The sequence below is a fragment of the Ahaetulla prasina genome, chromosome 2, assembly GCF_028640845.1.
Source record: "Ahaetulla prasina isolate Xishuangbanna chromosome 2, ASM2864084v1, whole genome shotgun sequence".
Classification (NCBI taxonomy): domain Eukaryota; kingdom Metazoa; phylum Chordata; class Lepidosauria; order Squamata; family Colubridae; genus Ahaetulla; species Ahaetulla prasina.
The window spans coordinates 302632899-302653080 of record NC_080540.1 but is presented as its reverse complement, the minus strand read 5'-3'; the positions used below and the strand labels follow the sequence as shown (position 1 = coordinate 302653080).

Sequence of the window (20182 nt, the reverse complement as noted above, 5' to 3'; positions counted from 1 at the left end):
GAAAATTTATATGAGCACCCAACACACTCATGGTTACTCCAGGCAGTTTATTTTATTTATTTGTTTGTTTGTTTGTCAAACATGTACAAGATAACAGGTATAGGTACAAACAATAACATAAACAAAGGAAATAAATACAATGGATGGGGCGAAACAGACTCAGGCTCAATCCCTCCAAGACCGAGTGGCTGTGGATGCCGGCAGCCCGATTCAGTCAGCTAACTCCATCGCTGACCGTTGGGGGCGAGTCATTGGCCCCCACAGAGAGGGCTCGCAATTTGGGCATCCTCCTGGATGTACGGCTGTCTTTAGAAGAACATATGACGGCCGTCGCCAGGGGAGCTTTTTATCAGGTTCGCCTGATATGCCAGTTGCGCCCCTTTCTGGATCGGGCTTCCTTGTGCACAGTCACTCATGCCCTGGTTACATCCTGCCTGGACTACTGTAATGCTCTCTACATGGGGCTCCCCTTGAAGGGTACCCGGAGGCTTCAACTGGTCCAGAATGTGGCCGCGCGGGTGATAGAGGGAGCACCTCATGGCTCCCATGTGACACCTCTCCTGCGCAGTCTGCACTGGCTCCCAGTGATCTTCCGGGTCCAATTCAAGGTGCTTGTTATCACCTTTAAAGCGCTCCATGGCTTAGGACCGGGATATCTATGGGACCGCCTACTGCCACCGGTAGCCTCCCATCGACCAGTGCGCTCTCACAGAGAGGGCCTCCTTCGGATACCGTCAGCCAAACAATGTCGGCTGGCGACCTCCAGGGGGAGAGCCTTCTCTGTGGGGGCTCCTGCCCTCTGGAATGAGCTACCTCCGGGGCTCCATCAACTCCTCGACCTCCGGACCTTCCGCCGCGAGCTGAAGACGTTGTTGTTTCGACGTGCAGGACTAGCTTAAATGTAGTTTTAAATTGGGGTTTTAAAGTGGGGCTTTTAAATGCATTTTTTAATTGTATTTAAAATTTTTAGGCCTTATATTGAATTAGTTTTTTATACTGTTTTTAATCTGTATCATATGTATTGTGGTTTTATTGGCTGTGAACCGCCTTGAGTCCTTTGGGAGAAGGGCGATATACAAATTTAATAAATAAATAAATAAATAAATAGGGACAGTAGGACAGGGACGGTAGGCACACTGGTGTGCTTATGCACGCCCCCTTTACAGACCTCTTAGGATTGGGATGAGATCCACAGTAAACAGTTTGAGGTTGAAGCTGTGAGGATGTAACAATGGAGTTGACCACTCTCTTGCTGAAGTCATATTTCCCACAATTGAGTTTGAAGTGGTCTACCTTGAGTTTGTATCCATTGTTTGCCCATGTATTATTGTGGTTGAAGCTGAAGAAGTCATTGACAGGCAAGATGTTGTAGCAGACAATTTTGTGTACTATGCTTAAATCGGACTGCAGGCGGCACAGTTCCAGATTGTCTAAGCCCAAAATTTTAAGCCTGGTGGCATAAGGAATTCTATCGTGAGTAGGGGAGTGGAGGACTCTTCTAGTGAAATACCTCTGAATCCGCTCAATCATGTTAATGTCCAAAATACAGTGTAGGTTCCAGGCGGACGAGCTGTATTCAAGAATTGGTCTGGCAAAGGTTTTGTATGCCTTAGTTAGCAATACAATTTGCAGAAAGAGAACCCCAAATACAAAACCCAATAACCCTCCCCTAACCTTGGCAAACACAAACCAACCACTTGATAGACTCCATATCCCCTTGAGATCCCCAAACCCACTGGCCAGACCATATTTTCGGGGCCTTTCCAAAGAGTGTCAAAGTGGGATCCGATCTTATCTCCATGGGGTTGATGTTCCACAGGGAGGGAGTCACCACTGAGAAGGTCCTTCCTCTTGGTCCCACCAGATGGACCTCTTTAAGAGAGAGGATCCATAACTGTCCCTAGCTCCCATCTCTGATGGGTTGGGTAGATTAAGTGGGAAAAGAGAGTCCTTCAGATAATCTGGCTCCAGGCCAGGTAATGCTTGAAAGGTGGGCACCAAGAAGAAAATTGGCAGGCAGTGCAGCTCCACAAGAAAAGTGACACATACACAAATTTCAACTGATCCCAAACCATATTTTATTCTCCCCAACACCCAAAACACCTTCTGGGGGTTACCATATGTTCTCTTGGTTGCCTTTTTTCAGGCTAAGCCTATCCAGTTCCTTCAGTCTCTCTTCACCAGCAGTTCTTTCAGGATTACTTAGCTTCTAGTCCTTGGTCATCTTTGTAGTCCTTCTCCGGAGCTCTTCCAAGAGGACTCATTCTGCAAGACTCACACCTCACACAAGGTGGTATCTGACCAAGAAGAAAAAAAGTGGAAGAATTACTTCTTATGATTTGCCCCAGAGGTGCTTTTTTTTTGCTTGTATCCTTATGATTTATTTCGATATCCAATTTTTTTATTAATTTTACTACAACACAACACAACACAACACAAACATATATAAACACATAATATGTGTTTTCTTTTTACATGTCCGTTTCGTTCCACATAATTTCTGCTTTATGTATTCCCCATTTTCCCCCTCTTTTCTTTTCTTTATCTTTATCGTCCCTTTATATCTAGTTTTATTCATTTACAATATTTTATACATTTATCACCGTCTCTTCTCCATCATTTATTCATATTTACTTTTCCTATTCTCTAACCAACGCGTGCTTTTTCAAAAGACAATTGTACTTTGTTTTCCAAGGAGCTTCTTCGGTTCTGACTGCATGGCGGAGAATGGAAGGATTTATACTCCTTGCAATCATCTGGTCGTTTGCATTCTTTCTGAGAGTTGTTGAGGCCACTTGGAGATTTATTGGTGCCTTCCAGGTCACCTGACTGGTGCAAATGGTTGTGGAAAACCTTCTTGAAACTGCTGAAAGGACTCTGTTGTAAACTGGAGATAGGTGAGGTCACATCCCTCCCCCTCTGTTGGGGGACAGCTTTCAATTTGGACACAGGTGGCTTCTTTCACCCCTCTTTCAAACCAGGGGTCGTCTCTGTCCAGAATCTGGACTTTTCTGTCTTCAAAAGAGTGGCCTTTGTCTTTTAAATGCAGATGGACTGCTGAATCTTGTCCTGATGGGTTCTTCTCCTTTGTGTGCCATGCATTTGTGAGTTGGATGGGCCCAGATAAACCTCCAAGTGGCCTCAAGGATTCTCAGAGAGAGCACTAACAACCAGAGGACTACAAGGAATATAAATCCTTCCATCTTCCACCATTCATTCAGGACCGAAGAAGCTTCTTGGATGAGAAGCAAAATGTCTTCAAGGAAAAACAAACTCCAGTTGCCTTTTGAAAAAGCACCTTTGGTACAACCGTGACCTGGTTGACGGAGAATCTCCATAGACGTTCTTATGATTTGAAAATTAGACTCTAGCTGAGGCATCTAACAACTCCATTTGCACTCCTGGCAGGTGTATTATTAGACTGCTGTCTCGTATTTAGCTCTCAATGAATTCCTGTTGCAAAATCTTATTCCCTTTTTGTACCTGAGGACTTCATTTCTGTTAGCTAAAGTACAGAAATCTGCCTTTCCCTGCGTTATATTTCATTCGGTTACTTTCAGCTCATTTCTCCGAGCGATCAAAATGGAATATCCACATTTTATTTCTGTTTTCTAAGGCATTAGCTATCCTGTCCAATGATAAATGACCAGTCACCAAATGAGAAGATACTTTTATGAAGAAAATGATTGGAATAATAACTTTAGCCAGCCTTTCTTTGTCTCAACATCCTTCCTTTTGTTGAATGGTATATGTGTACTTGCTATTGGGATTCGAATTAAGTCTGGGAAATCATACTAACTTAATTCTCTCAACAGGACCGTTATTCTGAAGGCCTTGTTGGACTGCTTTGCCTGCGCATTTACTGCCAAAATTCAGATTACCACCTGTGAATCAGAAAAAGAGAAGAAAACAAAAGAGGAGGAGGAGGAGAAGGGAATAGAATAGAATAGAGTTGGAAGGGACCTTGGAGGTCTTCTAGTCCAGTCTGCTGCTCTAGCAGGAGACCCTATACCATTTTAGACAGGTGGCTGTCCAGTCTCTTGGTGCTCTCTGAACCTAGTTGTTTTCTTGAAAATGTTTCATGACCTAACTAGGTAACATCATCAGTGCTGGAAGGGAGGAGGGTTGCAGAAAGGAGGAGGAGGAGGAGGAGGGGAAGGAGGAGGAGAAGCAGAAGGAGAAGAATGAAAAGAAGAAGACTATGGGGAGAGAATGGGGCTTGTGGAGAGGAGGAGGGGGAGGAGGAGGAGAAGAAGTAGAAGTAGAAGTAGAAGTAGAAGGAGGAGGAGGAGGAGGAGGAGGAGGAGGAGGAGTACCTGATGGAGGAGTACCTGATAAAAACATAGGGCTGGAAGGGACTTTCAAGGTCTTCCAGTCCAACCCTCTGATCAAACAGGAAACCCTATAACCTTCTGGACAAATAGCTGCCCAAGCAGCTATTTTCTTCCTGAAAATCTCCAGTGATGGAACACCCACAACTTCTGGTGGCAAGCCGTTCCACTGATTGATTGTTTTCACCATCAGGAAATGTCTCCTTAATTCTAGGTTGGGTCTCTTTGACAAGCTTCCGCCCATTACTTCTTGTCCTGCCTTCAGGTGCTTTGGGGGGTAAACTGACCCTCTCTTCTCTGTGAGAGCCCCTCAAGTACTAGAAGACTGCTATCCAGTCCCCCCTGAGCCTTATTATTTTTTTTGTTAGACTAGGCATAAGTCCCTGAGCCATTCTTCGTACGGTTTATTCTCCAGACCATTTATGATTTTGGTTGCTCTTCTCTGCACACTTTCTGGGGCTTCAGCATCTTTTTTTGTATCGTGCGAACCAGAACTGGACACAAGATCCCAAGTGTGGCCTCACCAGGGATGGTCTACCAAGACTCCCAGATCCCTCTCAAAGGCCCTTCTCTTGAGCCAGGTGCCACTTCTTCTCTACCTGTGCATTTGGTTTCTCCTGGCTAAGTGCAGGACCAGACTTTTCTCACAATGAACCGCATCTTGTTGGTAGGACCTGACACAGCAGTGGTGGTCCTTATCCAGGATGACAATGGAGATGCTGATAGGGAAGAGGTGAAGGCTTTGGTGCAGGGGTCTCCAACCTGGGTCCCTTTAAGACTTGTGGACTTCAACTCCCAGAGTCCCTCAGCCAGCGAAGCTGGCTAAGGAACTCTAGGAGTTGAAGTCCACAAGTCTTAAAGGGACCAAGGTTGGAGACCCCTGCTCTGGTGGTCTGGTACAATAAAAGTAACCTGGTTCTAAATGTTAATAAAACAAAGGAGATCATTGTAGATTTTAGAAAGAGTCGGCATAGTCATACTTCACTCTGTATCAAGGATGCAGCTGTAGAGGTGGTCAACAGTATGAAGTATCTGGGGATGCAGATAGCTAACAACCTGAATTGGTCTCTCCACACGTCATCCTTAGCGAAACATGAGAACAAAAGTCTGCATTTCCTGCGTCAGATGAGGAGAGCACATCTTTCTACTTCTGTCCTGGCCACTTTTTACAGAGGCACCACAGAGAACTTTTTAACAAAGGGCATTCCTGTTTGTTTTGGTGGCTGCAGTGCCTGAGATAGAAAGTCCCTACAGTGAGTCGTGAGGACAGCAGAGAAGATTATAGGAAGCTCGCTTCCCGTTATTCAGGATGCCGCTTACAAGCGCTATGTGCTTAGAACTCAAAGTGTTGTTAAGACCCCACACACCCACTTCATGGTCTGCTCCTGTTGCTCCCCTCTGGGAAGAAGTTTTGAAGTATTTCTAGCAGGACTTCAAGATTCTGGAACAGCTTTGTTCCCAATGCTATCTGTCTGGCAAACGTGCAAGATTTGTTTCTCTCACCATGTACATCTGAAGTACACTGGGTAGTTTCTCCATGTCATATGATATATGTAGGTACCTGTATATTCATTCATTCTTTTATGTATCTTGTCATGTTTATGTTTATTTTAGGGGTAGAGACCCTTTGCGAGCTACATGCAACATAATTCTATTTTAATGTATGCCGATTAGTCTACATTCAAAGTGACAATAAAGTTATTCTAAGTCAGGGTGGAACCCACGAAGGCCCAATACCTGTTCTCCTCCCTTCAAGCTCTATCACCCCTGGTCCACGCCTGGTCTTCTCATCTCTCACACCCAGTCTTTACAGCTGCCCTGTTTTTTAAAATTATTATTATTATTACTTTGAGATACAGTCGATATCCATCACCAGTGCTTGGTGAGGGTTTCCGCCGTTGCCATGGTTACAGCTCTAACTCGAAGCATCATCATTTCCACCCCACCCCCCCCGTCCTGCTCCCTGCCCACGGTGGGCTTCTCCCGCAGTGTGCCCTGCAGTCAGGATCGCCTCCCCGTAAAAGTGGCACTAATTGAGCATGAAATGCGATGCGTCCAAACTGTACCGTATAATTTATGCAGAATTAAAATAGTTCTAAGATGTTCTTTTGTCACGTCGGTGTCCGTTCTTGACCCTTCTGGCTGAGCTTCCCAAATTAGCCTGTCGGTGTCAAAATCTGGAGCTTGTTTGGTGGAGGATTTGATCGTCGGCTGTCTCTTCTTCCATTTTGACAGTGAAAAGGGAGACAGATTATGTGGGGGAAAAGAAACACGCAAAAGACTCAGGATACAGCTCATTGTGTGGGACACTTTTTAAAAACTGTGCAACCAACATTGTCCTTTCCAAGGATGTTGGGTGGTGTGTGTGTGTGTGTGTGTGTGTGTGTGTGTGTGAATGTCAAAACACACCAGCTTGGACCTCGTCTTCCAGGTTAATTTGCAAATTGGAACGCAATTATCTATACTCTCATCCTTCCCAAAGTGTTTCAGAGGAGGTTGGTGGTTTATTTTAAAGTGCAAAAACGCATCTTCAGATGATGTGTTTTGCAAGAGGGAAAAAAAGCATCTTTTAAGCAGGGCTTCATTTCCACATTTTCACATGGAATTGTTAAAATGGAAGATGAATGTAATAATGAAGCCAAGTGAACATATGAGGAAACACATGCGAAATGGAATATTATCAGGATTTGTTTAGACGCTGGTGTCTTATTCAATATGTTCCTCAATAATGAAGATATTTCAGGGCTTCACAAGAGACCCAGGAAGAAAATACAAAAAAACCCGCAGCTATGAATTCTATCATCTAGGCAAGCGACAATTAAGCAAGATTTCAGATTTATTATCAGACGTGATCCAAAACAGTGCAATTTAATTTTAAGTCGTAGAAGTTCAACACCATAAAATGCTAACAAGTTAAGTTCAGTAAACCTGGATCATTTTTATATCTAGCTAATAGGGGACCTAGGACAACTTGCCTGCTCCAACTTGCCTGCTCCAATTCGCCACAGTCAACTTTCTGTGGCCAACTCGCTGCAGGACAAGAGTTTTACTAATACTGAAGAAATGGTGGAATAGAATCATTAAAGAAAAGATGCCGAAGGAAGGACAAAATGAAATGTGAATGACAAAAATTATTTTTTAAAAAAATATTTTAAATACTCAAATTGAATCGTTGAATTGTTCTGTGGCAACATGGCCACAGTGAATTGGCCATGGTGAGTTGGCCATGGTGAGTTGGCTATGTCGAGTTGGCCACAGTGAGTTGGCCATGGTGAGTTGGCTATGTCGAGTTGGCCACAGTGAGTTGGCCATGGTTTGTTTGTTTTGTTTGTTTGTTTACATTTATACCCCGCCCTTCTCCGAAGACTCAGGGCGGCTTACAATGTATAGGGCAATAGTCTCATTCTATTTGTATATATTTACAAAGTCAACTTATTGCCCCCCCAACAATCTGGGTCCTCATTTTACCTACCTTATAAAGGATGGAAGGCTGAGTCAACCTTGGGCCGGGCTCGAACCTGCAGTAATTGCAGGCTTTGTGTTCTTAATAACAGGCCTTACCAGGCAGAGCTAAACCGGCTATGTCGAGTTGGCCACAGTGAGTTGGCCATGGTGAGTTGGCCATGGTGAGTTGGCTATGGCGAGTTGGCCACAGTGAGTTGGCCATGGTGAGTTGGCCATGGTGAGTTGGCTATGGCGAGTTGGCCACAGTGAGTTGGCCATGGTGAGTTGGCCATGGTGAGTTGGCTATGGCGAGTTGGCCATGGTGAGTTGGCCATGGTGAGTTGGCTATGGCGAGTTGGCCATGCCAAGTTGTCCCATTCCTCTAATAGGAGATCTGATCATAATGTCTGGAAACTGATGGGATCTGAAGATGGGGAACAGATTAACATGATAAGTACCAAAATAGGCATATTGCAGGTAAATAAGCCACAAACAAACAAAGGAACCAGGATGGAAGGTTAGGAGTCATCCGTTAGACCATCTGGACATACCTTTCTCCTTTCCACTTTCCCCAGACTTAGATGATGGGTTTTTGCAAACATTTGAGGTCCAGGAAATTTTCTACTTGAGAGCTGTGCTGGCTATAAATCTGGCCTAAGCCGCCTTAGAATCACAGAATCCTAAGCCTGAAAGGGACTTTAGAGGTCTGAGAGTTCTTTCCCCTGCTCAAGGCAGGAGTCCCCACACTATCCTGGAGAAGTGACTGTCCAGTCTTTTCTTGAAAACCTCCAGTGATGGAGCACCCACAACTCCAGGGGACAACCCGTCCCACTGATTCATGGTTCTCGCCGTCAGGAAATTCCTCCTTGCTTCTAGATTCGATCTCTCCTTAATGCTCTTCCAGCTGTTACTTCTTGCTCTCTCTGTGGGCACACAAGCTGTCGCCCCAGTTCAGCTCTGCCACGCATCTGTGTGTGCCTCCCACTGGCCAGCTGGTCTTTGGGTCTCAGTCGCACATGCGCAGGGGGCGGGGTGTGTGCAGGGGTGTGAGGTGTGTGTGTGGGGCTGCATGTGCATGTAGGGAGGTGAGCGCGGGGGGACGCACATACATGTGAAGGGGTGGGGTGTATGCTCACGGGCTGATTGCACATTGCATTTTAGGGGTTCAGGCACACTTTGGGCACTTGGTCTGGAAAAGGTTAGCCATCCCTGTTCTAGGGTCTCAGCCAGAGGTGGGTTTCAGCAGGTTCTGACCAGTTCTGGAGAACCAGTAGCGGAAATTTTGAGTAGTTCGGAGAACTGGTAGTAAAAATTCTGACTGGCCCCGCCCCCGTCTATTCTTTGCTTCCTGAATCCCAGCTGATCGGGAGGGAATGTATCCTTCCCCTGCCACACCCACCAAGCCACGCCCACCAAGCCATGCCCACAGAACCAGTAGTAAAAGAATTTGAATCCCACCAGTGGTCTCAGCTCCTTCGGTGAAGAGTCTTGGTTTCTCTGCTCCTTCTTCTCAAATCTGCTGCTCCACTCCTGGACACATTCCTTTCCCTTATGGGTCCCCTACTGTGGGCTCCTTCCCTCTCCTTCTCTTCTCACGGTTCAACCACAACCCCAACTGTCAACCTCAATCCGAGCGTGGACCTCTTTCCCAGATCTAGTTTGCCCTCGTACAATAAATATTTCTTGTCGGAATCTTGCTGAGAAAGTTAAGATCCATGGAGACCAACCCTTCGGATTTTCTTCGGTTTCCCATCAGAAGTTGCTCCTAATTCCCCTCTTTTCTCAGTTTTGATTAATCACCCCCAGGAATGTTCCTTCCCCAAAGACCAAGTTAAAGCTCAGTTTTTCTGGGCCATTTCTCCTGCGGGTGGGAGCGGGCCCAGGGTTTGTCCACCGACGTTCCCATCTTCAGATCCCATCAGTTACTGGAACTCCGGGGAGCTCCAAAACCTGGAGAAATTGCTAACATGTGTCTCCATCACCTCCCGGAGATTAGCCCCAGATGGGGAAAATGGGGGGGGGAGGAGGGGGGAAAGGGGGATCCTCTTCACATCCATTTGCATTCTATGTTTGATCTAAATTTATAGCAGACCCCTTGGAAATATATGTGGCAAGGCAGGAGATAGATTTCAAACATCACCCAAACTGGCTACTTCGTGTGTTATTTCAAATATATGGACAGGATCATTAGGGGATGGGCATGAGCACACACACACACACACACACACACACACACACACACACACACTGTCACACAAACACACAGTTTTGTGTTTCAGCATGTGGTGGTAACTTTTTCCAGCATGTTCTTCCGGTTGTGTTCGCACGGTGTGGGTTTTCTTGCCAAGCATCTGCTGTCTGCAACGTTTCAGGAGCTGCTGTGGGAGGGCAGAGGAAGGGGCTTTTCCGTTGCTTGGGGAACAGTGTGCCCAAGGGGTGGGGCGGGGGGGCTTTTAGTGGGGGTGGGGGGATGTCTTACACGCCCAGCCTGACCACAAGATCCCTCCCCAGCCCAGACCGAAGGCTCTGAGGTTGGGAGGAGGCATGTTTCCCCTCCTTCGTTCCTTGCTGAGCCCCACATGAAGGACTCGGAGCGCATGAAGGACCAGGGAGGCTGTGGGAGCATCCGCTGTTGTGGTCTGGAGTCATGCGCTCAAGTTGCTAATTGGGTTTTGTCGCTAATTGGTGGCCTCCTTTTCTTTGCTCTGCTTTAAATGTGGTTCCAAAGATGGGAGGTGGCTGTTTTAATGCAGCCACCCATCGTGGGGCTCCCCAGGCAGGCTGGGCCTTCCACCCCACACGTGAGAATCCTGGATTCAGGAACTATCAGAGCAGCAGGGGGCTGCGTGAAACTTTATTCTCTTTCTCTCTCTTTTTTCCTTTCTTTCTCTCCCCCTTTCTCTCTGTTTCTCTCTTTTTTCTCTTTTTTTTCTTTTCTCTTTTTCTCTTTCTCTTTTAGGTCTTTCTTTCTTTCTTTCTTTCTTTCTCTTGCTCTCTCTTTGCCTTTCTTTCTCTCCCCCTTTCTCTCTGTTTCTCTCTTTTTTTCTCTTCTCTTTTTTCTTTCTCTTTCTCTTTAGGTCTTTCTCTCTCTCTCTCTCTCTTTGCCTTTCTTTCTCTCCCCTTTCTCTCCGTTTCTCTCTTTTTTCTTTTTCTCTTTCTCTTTTTTCTTTCTTTCTTTCTTTCTTTCTCTTTCTCTTGCTCTTTCTTTCTTTCTTTCTCTCCCCTTTCTCTCTGTTTTATCTTTTTCTCTTCTCTTCTCTTCTCTTTTCTTTTCTCTTTCTCTTTTTCTCTCTCTCTCTTTTTCCTTTCTTTCTCTCCCCTTTCTCTGTTTCTCTCTTTTTCTCTTTTTCTCTTTTCTTTCTCTTTCTCTTTAGGTCTTTCTTTCTTTCTTTCTTTCTTTCTCTTGCTCTCTCTTTGCCTTTCTTTCTCTCCCCTTTCTCTCTGTTTCTCTCTTTTTCTCTTCTCTTTTTTCTTTCTCTTTCTCTTTAGGTCTTTCTCTCTCTCTCTCTCTTGCCTTTCTTTCTCTCCCCTTTCTCTCCGTTTCTCTCTCTTTTCTTTCTTTCTTTCTTTCTTTCTTTCTTTCTTTCTTTCTTTCTCTTGCTCTCTCTTTGCCTTTCTTTCTCTCCCCTTTCTCTCTGTTTCTCTCTCTTTTTCTCTTCTCTTTTTTCTTTCTCTTCTCTCTTTAGGTCTTTCTCTCTCTCTCTCTCTTTGCCTTTCTTTCTTCTTTCTCTCTTTCTCTTTAGGTCTTTCTTTCTTTCTTTCTTTCTTTCTTTCTTTCTTTCTTTCTTTATTTCTTTCTCTTGCTCTCTCTTTGCCTTTCTTTCTCTCCCCCTTTCTCTCTGTTTCTCTCTTTTTTTCTCTTCTCTTTTTTCTTTTTCTCTTTCTCTTTAGGTCTTTCTCTCTCTCTCTCTCTTTGCCTTTTTTCTCTCCCCTTTCTCTCCGTTTCTCTCTTTTTCTTTCTTTCTTTCTTTCTTTCTTTCTCTTGCTCTCTCTTTTTCTCTCCCCTTTCTCTCTGTTTCTCTCTTTTTCTCCTCTTTTCTCTTTTCTCTTTTTCTCTTTCTCTTTAGGTCTTTCTCTCTCTCTTTGCCTTTTTTTCTCTCCCCCTTTCTCTGTTTCTCTCTTTTTTCTTTTTTCTTTTTTCTCTTTTCTCTTTCTCTTTTTTCTTTCTTTCTTTCTTTCTTTCTTTCTTTCTTTCTTTCTTTCTTTCTTTCTCTTTCTCTCTTTGCCTTTCTTTCTCTCCCCTTTCTCTCTGTTTCTCTCTTTTTCTCTTCTCTTCTCTTTTTCTTTCTCTTTCTCTTTAGGTCTTTCTCTCTCTCTTTGCCTTTCTTTCTCTCCCCCTTTATCTCTGTTTCTCTTTTTCTCTTTCTCTTTTTCTTTCTCTTTAGGTCTTTCTTTCTTTCTTTCTTTCTCTTGCTCTCTCTTTGCCTTTCTTTCTCTCCCCCTTTCTCTCTGTTTCTCTCTTTTTTTCTCTTCTCTTTTTTCTTTTTCTCTTTCTCTTTAGGTCTTTCTCTCTCTCTCTCTCTTTGCCTTTCTTTCTCTCCCCCTTTCTCTCCGTTTCTCTCTTTTTTCTTTTTTTTCTCTTCTCTTTTTCTCTTTCTCTTTTAGGTCTTTCTTTCTTTCTTTCTTTCTTTCTTTCTTTCTTTCTTTCTTTCTTTCTCTTGCTCTCTCTTTGCCTTTCTTTCTCTCCCCCTTTCTCTCTGTTTCTCTCTCTCTTTCTCTTTTTTCTTTCTCTTTCTCTTTAGGTCTTCTCTCTCTCTCTCTCTTTCTCTTTAGGTCTTTCTTTCTTTCTTTCTTTCTTTCTTTCTTTCTTTCTTTCTTTCTTTATTTCTTTCTCTTGCTCTCTCTCTCCCCTTTCTCTCTGTTTTTATCTTTTTTTCTCTTCTCTTCTCTTCTCTTTTTTCTTTTTCTCTTTCTCTTTAGGTCTTTCTCTCTCTCTCTCTTTTTTCCTTTCTTTCTCTCCCCCTTTCTCTCTGTTTCTCTCTTTTTTCTCTTTTTTTTCTTTCTTTCTTTCTTTCTTTCTTTCTTTCTTTCTTTCTCTTGCTCTCTCTTTGCCTTTCTTTCTCTCCCCTTTCTCTCTGTTTCTCTCTTTTTCTCCTCTTTTCTCTTTTCTCTTTTTCTCTTTCTCTTTAGGTCTTTCTCTCTCTCTTTGCCTTTTTTTCTCTCCCCCTTTCTCTGTTTCTCTCTTTTTTCTTTTTTCTTTTTTCTCTCTTCTCTTTCTCTTCTCTTTTAGGTCTTTCTTTCTTTCTTTCTTTCTTTCTTTCTTTCTTTCTTTCTTTCTTTCTTTCTTTCTCTTGCTCTCTCTTTGCCTTTCTTTCTCTCCCCCTTTCTCTCTGTTTCTCTCTTTTTTTCTCTTCTCTTCTCTTTTTTCTTTTTCTCTTTCTCTTTAGGTCTTTCTCTCTCTCTCTCTTTGACTTTCTTTCTCTCCCCCTTTATCTCTGTTTCTCTTTTTTCTCTTTTCTCTTTTTCTCTTTCTCTTTTAGGTCTTTCTTTCTCTCTTTCTCTCTCTCCCCCTCCCCCCCTCTCTCCTTCCTTATGTGTGCCTCTATGTATGAGGGCTGGAGTTATAAAAGGCACTCAAGGTCCCTTAGGTACAGTTCATGTTCCCTCCAGGAATCAGCAGAAAACCATCCTGGTCAGTTGGATGTCCAACTTTTGCCTGAACTCATCCAAAATTACAGAGTAAGTTGAAGTTGGAAAGGACTGCTCAAGCAGAAGATACCATTTTAGACAAGTGACTGTCCAGTTTCTTCTTAAAAACAAACCAGTGTTGGAGCACCCACAACTACTGGTGGAAAGTTGTTCCTCTGGTTAATTGTCCTCTCTGTCAGGAAATTTCTCCTTAGTTCTAAGTTGCTTCTCTCCTTGATTAGTTTCTACCCATTGCTTCTTGTCCTGCCCTCAGGTGCTTTGGAGAACAGCTTGACTCCCTCTTCTTTGTGGCAGTCCCTGAGATATTGGAAGACTGCTATCATGTCTCCCCTAGTCCTTCTTTTCCTTAAACTAGCCGTATCCAATTCCAGCAAGTATTCTTCATATGTTTTAGCCTCCTAAAACTTTCTCCTCAATTCAGGTTGCTTCTCTCCTTGATTAGTTTCCATCCGTTGCTTCTTATCCTGTCTTCAGGTGCTTTAGAGAAGAGGTTGAAGAAGAAGAGCCAAGCACTTGCCTCAGTCAAACTGTCTTAGAAGGGTTTTTTCCCCTTACATTCGGTTGGAATCCACCTTCACCAACCTTGAATTTTTTCTCAAGTGCTTCTTCTCATGTGCTTCTTCTCAAGTGCTTGGAGAAGGTTGTCGTATCTTTTCTTTCTCAACATTAAAAAAAGTTAAGGAGCACACTTCAAGAGCTCCACCTGGAACTTAGTTCCTGATCACCTTCCTGCCTTTCCCTGAACCAATTTCAGTTTCTCCAAATCCTTCTGGGATTGCTGAGAACTAGAAGCATGTTTTACAGCCCAATGGATCCTGTTGGTCATCTAGGCTGTGAATCTATGGGACACAGCAGCTGCATCTATATCAGGCCCTCCCAAAAATCAAGACTGACCCATGCAGTTACTAGTTGAAGAGAATATTTGTGACTCAGAGTTGAATTGTTGGGTCTGCAGCCTCCTCCTCCTCCTCCTCCTCTTCTTTCTTCACCTTCTCCTCCATTGTGTCCTCCTCCTCCTCCTCCTCTTCCTCTATGTTCTCTTCCTTCAATATCTTCTCCTCCTCCTCCATTTTCTTCTCCTCCTCCTTTTCCCCTTTCTCTTTCTTCTCCTCCTTCTTCATATTCTTTTCCTCCTTCTCTTCTTTATGTTCTCTCCTTCTTCTCCTCTTCCTCTTCCTTTTCCATCTTCTCCTTCTCTTCCTCTTCTTCTTTCTTCTCCATATTCTTCTCTTCCTCAACATCCTCTTCTTTTCCTCCTCCTCCTCCTCCTCCTCCTCCTCCTCCTCCTCCTCCTCCTCCTCCTCCTCCTCCTCCTCCTCCTCCTCCTCCTCCTCCTCCTTGCTAGGAAGGAATGGAGCTAGTAAGGAGGAAGCCATAATTTAGCCCGCAAGGCTGGGTTCAGACAGGGTCCTAAGGCATTAAAAGAAAATCCCCATGGATTGCTTGCATTGTGTGAATGCACCCGCTAGGCTTTGACAGACGGGTGCTGAAGTCATAGACAGTATGTGCAGCAGCCCTTTCTCTCTCCATTTCCAGGCGAAGCAAAACCCATGTTTAAAAATTCAGCAGCCCCCTTTCCTGGCGAGGGCAGTGAGAAGGACAGCTGGTGCTTTAACCTCGGCTGCTGGTGCCACTGCCATGAAAGCTACAAATCTATGGAGACTGAAAATTTCAGAGCAATATCTCTTCTCACCTTGGAGGGGCTGTCAGAGGGAAGCAACTTTCCTGGGGGTTGGATGCAAAGGGAGCCGTTCTCCCCTCCTGCTCCCTGCTGGCCCCCTGACTCCTATTTCATCCCTCGAACAATGGGAAAATTATTCTTGTTCTCTAATTCAACTGGAGGTCACTTTCTATGTCGCTTCATCTCCCCTGAGCCCATCTGAATGCAGTGAAGGTCACCAGGGGAGGCCTCCAAGGTGGAGAAAGAGCAAAGCTGCAGGCAGCCGAAGGGAACTCCCTCCTTCCCCTTTGTGAGCTCCCTTCTGAAGTTGATCTGTTGAGAGAAGCCACTGAGAGGCAGGCTTTCTGGACCAGGACTTCACTAAGGGATAGGCCTTGGCCAGCCTCCATGAACTGCAAAACCTGCAAGACTGCTTTGGATACCCCCAGGGGGAAGAGCAGTCAGCTCCAGCGGCCAGGCAGGCCCTTGGCTTTCTCACTGAGGGGGTCCTTGGTGCTCCCTGAGGCTGGTGGTTTTCTTGCAGACATTTCATGACCAACTAGGTAACACCATCAGTGCTAGAAGGGAGGGGGTTTTGCAGAGTGGAGAACAAGGTGGGGAGAGGTGGAGGAGGAGAGGAGGAAAGCTATGGGTGCTCTGAGCTTGGTTGTTTTCTTGCAGATATTTCATGACCCAACTAGGTAACACCATCAGTGCTAGACAGGAGACCAGTTTGTGGAGAATAGTAGCAGTACTAATAGTAGGAGTAGGAGTAGGAGTAGAATTATGGGTGATTTCTGAGCTTGGTTGTTTCCTTCAAGGTGATTCATCACCTATCCAATGTGATCAAGGTTGGAAGGGAATGTGGTTTATGGAGAGGAGGAGGAGGAGGAGGAGGAGGAGGAGGAGGAGGAGGAGGAGGAGAGAAACTATGGGTGATCTGAGCTTGGTTGTTTTAATATAACATAACATCAGAGTTGGAAGGGACCTTGGAGGTCTTCTAGTCCAACCCCCTGCCCAGGCAGGAAACCCTACACCATCTCAGTCAGATGGTTATCCAACATTTTCTTAAAAATTTCCAGTGTTGGAGCATTCACAACTTCTGCAGGCAAGTCGTTCCACTTATGAATTGTTCTAACTGTCAGGAAATTTCTCCTTAGTTCTAAGTTCTTACAGATGTTTCATGTTTCATTATTGCAGATGTTTCATGACCCAACTAGGTAACTTCATCAGCGCTTGAAGGGAGAGCAGTTTATGGAGAGTGGTAGTAGTAGTGGTAGTAGTAAAATTATGGATGCTCTTAGCTTGGTTGTTTTTTAGCAAATGATTCATTATCTCTGTAACATGACCAGGGCTGGAAGCAGAGGTGGGATTCAGCTGGTTCCCTCTGGGTCAGGCGAACTGGTAGCGGCGACTGTGGGATGCTCCGCCCACCCACCTGGACATCATGCGCTAGCACTGCGCATAAGCAGAAGGCCATGTGCAAGCGCAGACAAGGCACGGGCGCTCGCATTTGCGAACCAGTAGGGAAGGTAAGTGAATCCCACCTCTGGCTGGAAGGGAATGTGGAGAGGAGGAGGAGGAGGAGGAGGAGGAGGAGGAGGAGGAGGAGGAGGAGGAGGAGGAGGAAAAAGAGGATAGTGGGGTCCTTAGTAGTCTCTAAACTTAGTCCTGAGATATTGTGTTCTTTTCGCTTTTTTACTGTCTCTTTTGAATGGTGTGTAAAATATTAGAGCCATGGTGGCGCAGTGGTTTAGAGTGCAGTACTGCAGGCTACTTCTGCTGATCACCCGCTGCCAGCAGTTGGCAGATCGAATCTCACCAGGCTGAAGGTTCATTCACTCAGCCTTCCGTCCTTCCCAGGTGGGTAAAATGAGGACCCAGATTGTTGGGGGCAAGAGGCTGGCTCTGTCAACCGCTTAGAGAGGGCTGGAAAAAGCACTCTGAAGCGGGATATAAGTCTGAGTGCTATGGCTATGTGCCCGACAATGGCTGATTTGTCTTCTTTGCGTTTGGTTTACTTGAGAGGTTGTGAAGGGCTTTAGTTGATTTGTGTGTTATAGTGTCTCCATGTAATGGTCTGCTGGTGGTTTCTGAGATGCTTTTGATGTGTGGCAATGTTTTCCTTTTCACAGCTTGTGTTGGTTGAGCTGCAGTGGGCTGAGTGGTCTCCAAAACACGCAGCAGCCCCAGAAGAAGAAAAAAACAGGAGTCATGTACAATATATAGTAAGGTGACCCATCGTCCTCCTTTAGGGAGGACAGTCCTTCTTTTGTAAGTTCTGTCCTCTCTCGAAAAGTGTCCTCCTACATGCCCTTCTTCTCGATATTTGAAGACTAATCTGTAAATCTCCATATTCGATCAATGCTGATGCGATCCATTGCGTGTGATGTGATGTATTTGTATTTGACATGACGATTCGTCAAGGCTCGGTACAATGCGGTGAGACGCAATTATGAGATGCATGCGCTCCGCACAGGAGAATTGTTTTGAGAGTGTCTGCCCCGCGCAAGTGGCTTTGTTTACTTCTTACCGAAACACGACACGGCACACACGCACGTATTAAACTCACTTCTTTCTCAGTGAATATTCAATCATACACAGGTGAGCACAATAATTCACGTTTTATTAATTCATTATCTATTTAATAATTTCCAAATATGTATAATTTTATTTACAAGTTTATTCGCTTATGTCATTGCTTCAGTTTTAATAATTAGTTTTATTTATTCAACTGCTAATGATTTTTGGAAAAGTGAGAAATCAAGATTGAATGTTGATACTCTAGCTTCAGCACTTGCCGTAAAATTCAATATAAAGGATATTTCCAATATATTATTAGAAGATGATACACTGACAAAAAAATATTCCTTCAATGGAAAAGTACTCATTTAAATAAGAATTAATAGGCATGTAAGCATAATTACAATATAAAGTGTTATTGTTACAAATGTTTTTTATTATGCATTTATCATATTATAGCATATTCTGTATTATTGCTGCAATGAATAAAATGTTTCTTTTATTTATGATATTTTTTTTCTTCAATTTATTTGTGTCCTCCTTCTCATTGTAAAAATGTTGGTCATCTTATATATAGTGCCAGGATTGTTGAAGCTACTACTGTATGTAAGACAGAGGAGGTAGAAGAGGTAATAAAACCCAACAAACCAATGCAGAAGAATACTGACGATTCTTCCAGGCCTTGATCCTAGAAGATCCTGGAAGATCCTGTCTTGACAACTAGATTGAAGAAGGGTTCCTGCCACAGGAGAAAAAAGGGGGAGATGAGTGGGGAGGAGAGGGGACACAAATGCCTTCTGGAGATTGCCTTCCAAATCTGAGCAGCTTGTCAAGAGCAGTGGTATCCAACCCCCAGTCTGGTGACTGGAACCAGTCCATGGCCTGTTAAGAACTGGACCACACAGTTAGAAATGGGTGACGGGTGAGTGAAACCATACATGCATGGGATCTACGGTAGGTTGTGTGCTCTGCCCCCCCAGCTCATGAGAAAATTGTCTCCCACAAAACTGGTCCCTGGGGCCGAAACGTATATATATATATGTAAAGAATATGCATCAGCTATATTAATTTGATATAATAAAGGGAACAATAGGACAGGAACGGTAGGCACTATTGTGCTCTTATGCACGCCCCTTATTCTTCTTCTCTTTCTCCTCCTTTTCCTTTTTCTCTTTCTCCTCCTCCTCTATCTCCTTCTTCCACAAGGAAAAGGGGGTCAATTTATCCTCCAAAGCCCCTGAAGGCAGGACAAGAAGCAATGGATGGAAACTAATCAAGGAGAGAAGCAACCTGGAACTGAGCAGGGATTTCCTGACAGTGAGGACAACTAACCAGTGGAAGAGAAGTTGCCTTCAGAAGTTGTGAGTGCTCCAACACTGGAGGCTTTGAAGAAGAGATTGGACAGCCATTTATCCCGAATAGTATAAGGTCTCCTGCTTGAGCACAGGGTTGGACTAGAAGACCTCCAAGGTCCCTTCCAACTCTGTCATTCAGTTATTCTGTCTATCAGCAGAGGACTTTCCTGAGACCAGCATCAGCATTCCAAATTGGGGTGCCAAACCGAGAACAGCCTTAGCAAAACAAAAAGAGGCGAGAGAGGTGTGTGTGTCTCCTTTTGTGGCTCGCCAGAAAGCAACCAACTGTGTTGGTCTACCACAAAAGACACCGTCAACTCGCACATTTGTTGTGGCCTGCCTTCCTTGGCCCACAGTCCGCTCCATCAGATGTTCAGCTAGAGGCAGCCAACAAAAGACTCTGGGGAGATTCGATCTGAGATGCCACAAGAAGACTCTCTTTGATGAGAAACCATTTGCATTCAGTGCTTCTCCAATGCTGTTAGCGACATATGCAGGGGTGGGATGCATATATGTGTGTGTGTGTGTGTGTGTATGTGTGTGGAAATGGCTGGAGTGGGAGGCTTGTGTTATTCTCACCACGACGCTTGCAAAAATTAAAGAGGGGCTGGTTGTCTTTTTCTTTTGCAGCAATCTGTGTCTTGGCTTTCGTAGGAAAGAGTCGCGGAGCCAAAAACCTGCTGTTCGCTCCCAGGGTGTCAGGATAAGGTTCACAAGTAACCGCTGATGGACTAAATCCCACGTAAAAAAAAGTCATAACCGTTTAATATTGATAAAGTACTGAAATATAAATGTTCAAAGCAAGGCAGGAGGGCCGGGGGGGTGGTGGGGAACAGAGCAATGGCTTCCAAAATAAATAGCAAACGCCAGAGTGGAAAAAGAGAGGCTTTCTTCAGCCCTGAGCTTGCAGGACAAAAAATAGAAGAAAAATCAGAGAGGTCTTTGCAACGACTCAAGACCTGACTGGTTTTTGTCTTCCTCCATTTTATCACCGTTGCTTAATCGAACGGTGTGGTCTTTGGCTTGGTTGTTTTCTTGCAGACATTTCATGACTCAACTATGTAATCTCATCAGTATGAGTGAGTGTGGAGTATGCACCCTTTTTCAGTGGAGTTGGGAATGGTTTTTTTCCCCTTTGGTATCTCCTTGATCAAGATACTGTTTTCTGCTTGATTGTTTGTCTGGTGTTAATCCCTGCTTATCTGCATTTCTTCTTCTTC

General features: G+C 44.5%; 1 protein-coding gene across 1 annotated transcript in view; it reads right to left on the bottom strand.

Moving 5' to 3' along the window:
- LOC131190757 (basic proline-rich protein-like) overlaps positions 1-20182 on the bottom strand; it is a gene marked incomplete at its 5' end in the record, with an annotated part of 496338 nt that overhangs the window by 45433 nt on the left and 430723 nt on the right. Inside the window, 3 exons of the mRNA XM_058168112.1 lie at positions 4229-4313; positions 15961-16008; positions 16655-16713. Of these exons, the coding sequence (XP_058024095.1) occupies positions 4229-4313; positions 15961-16008; positions 16655-16713 (192 nt within the window). The remainder of the gene's footprint in view (positions 1-4228; positions 4314-15960; positions 16009-16654; positions 16714-20182) is intronic.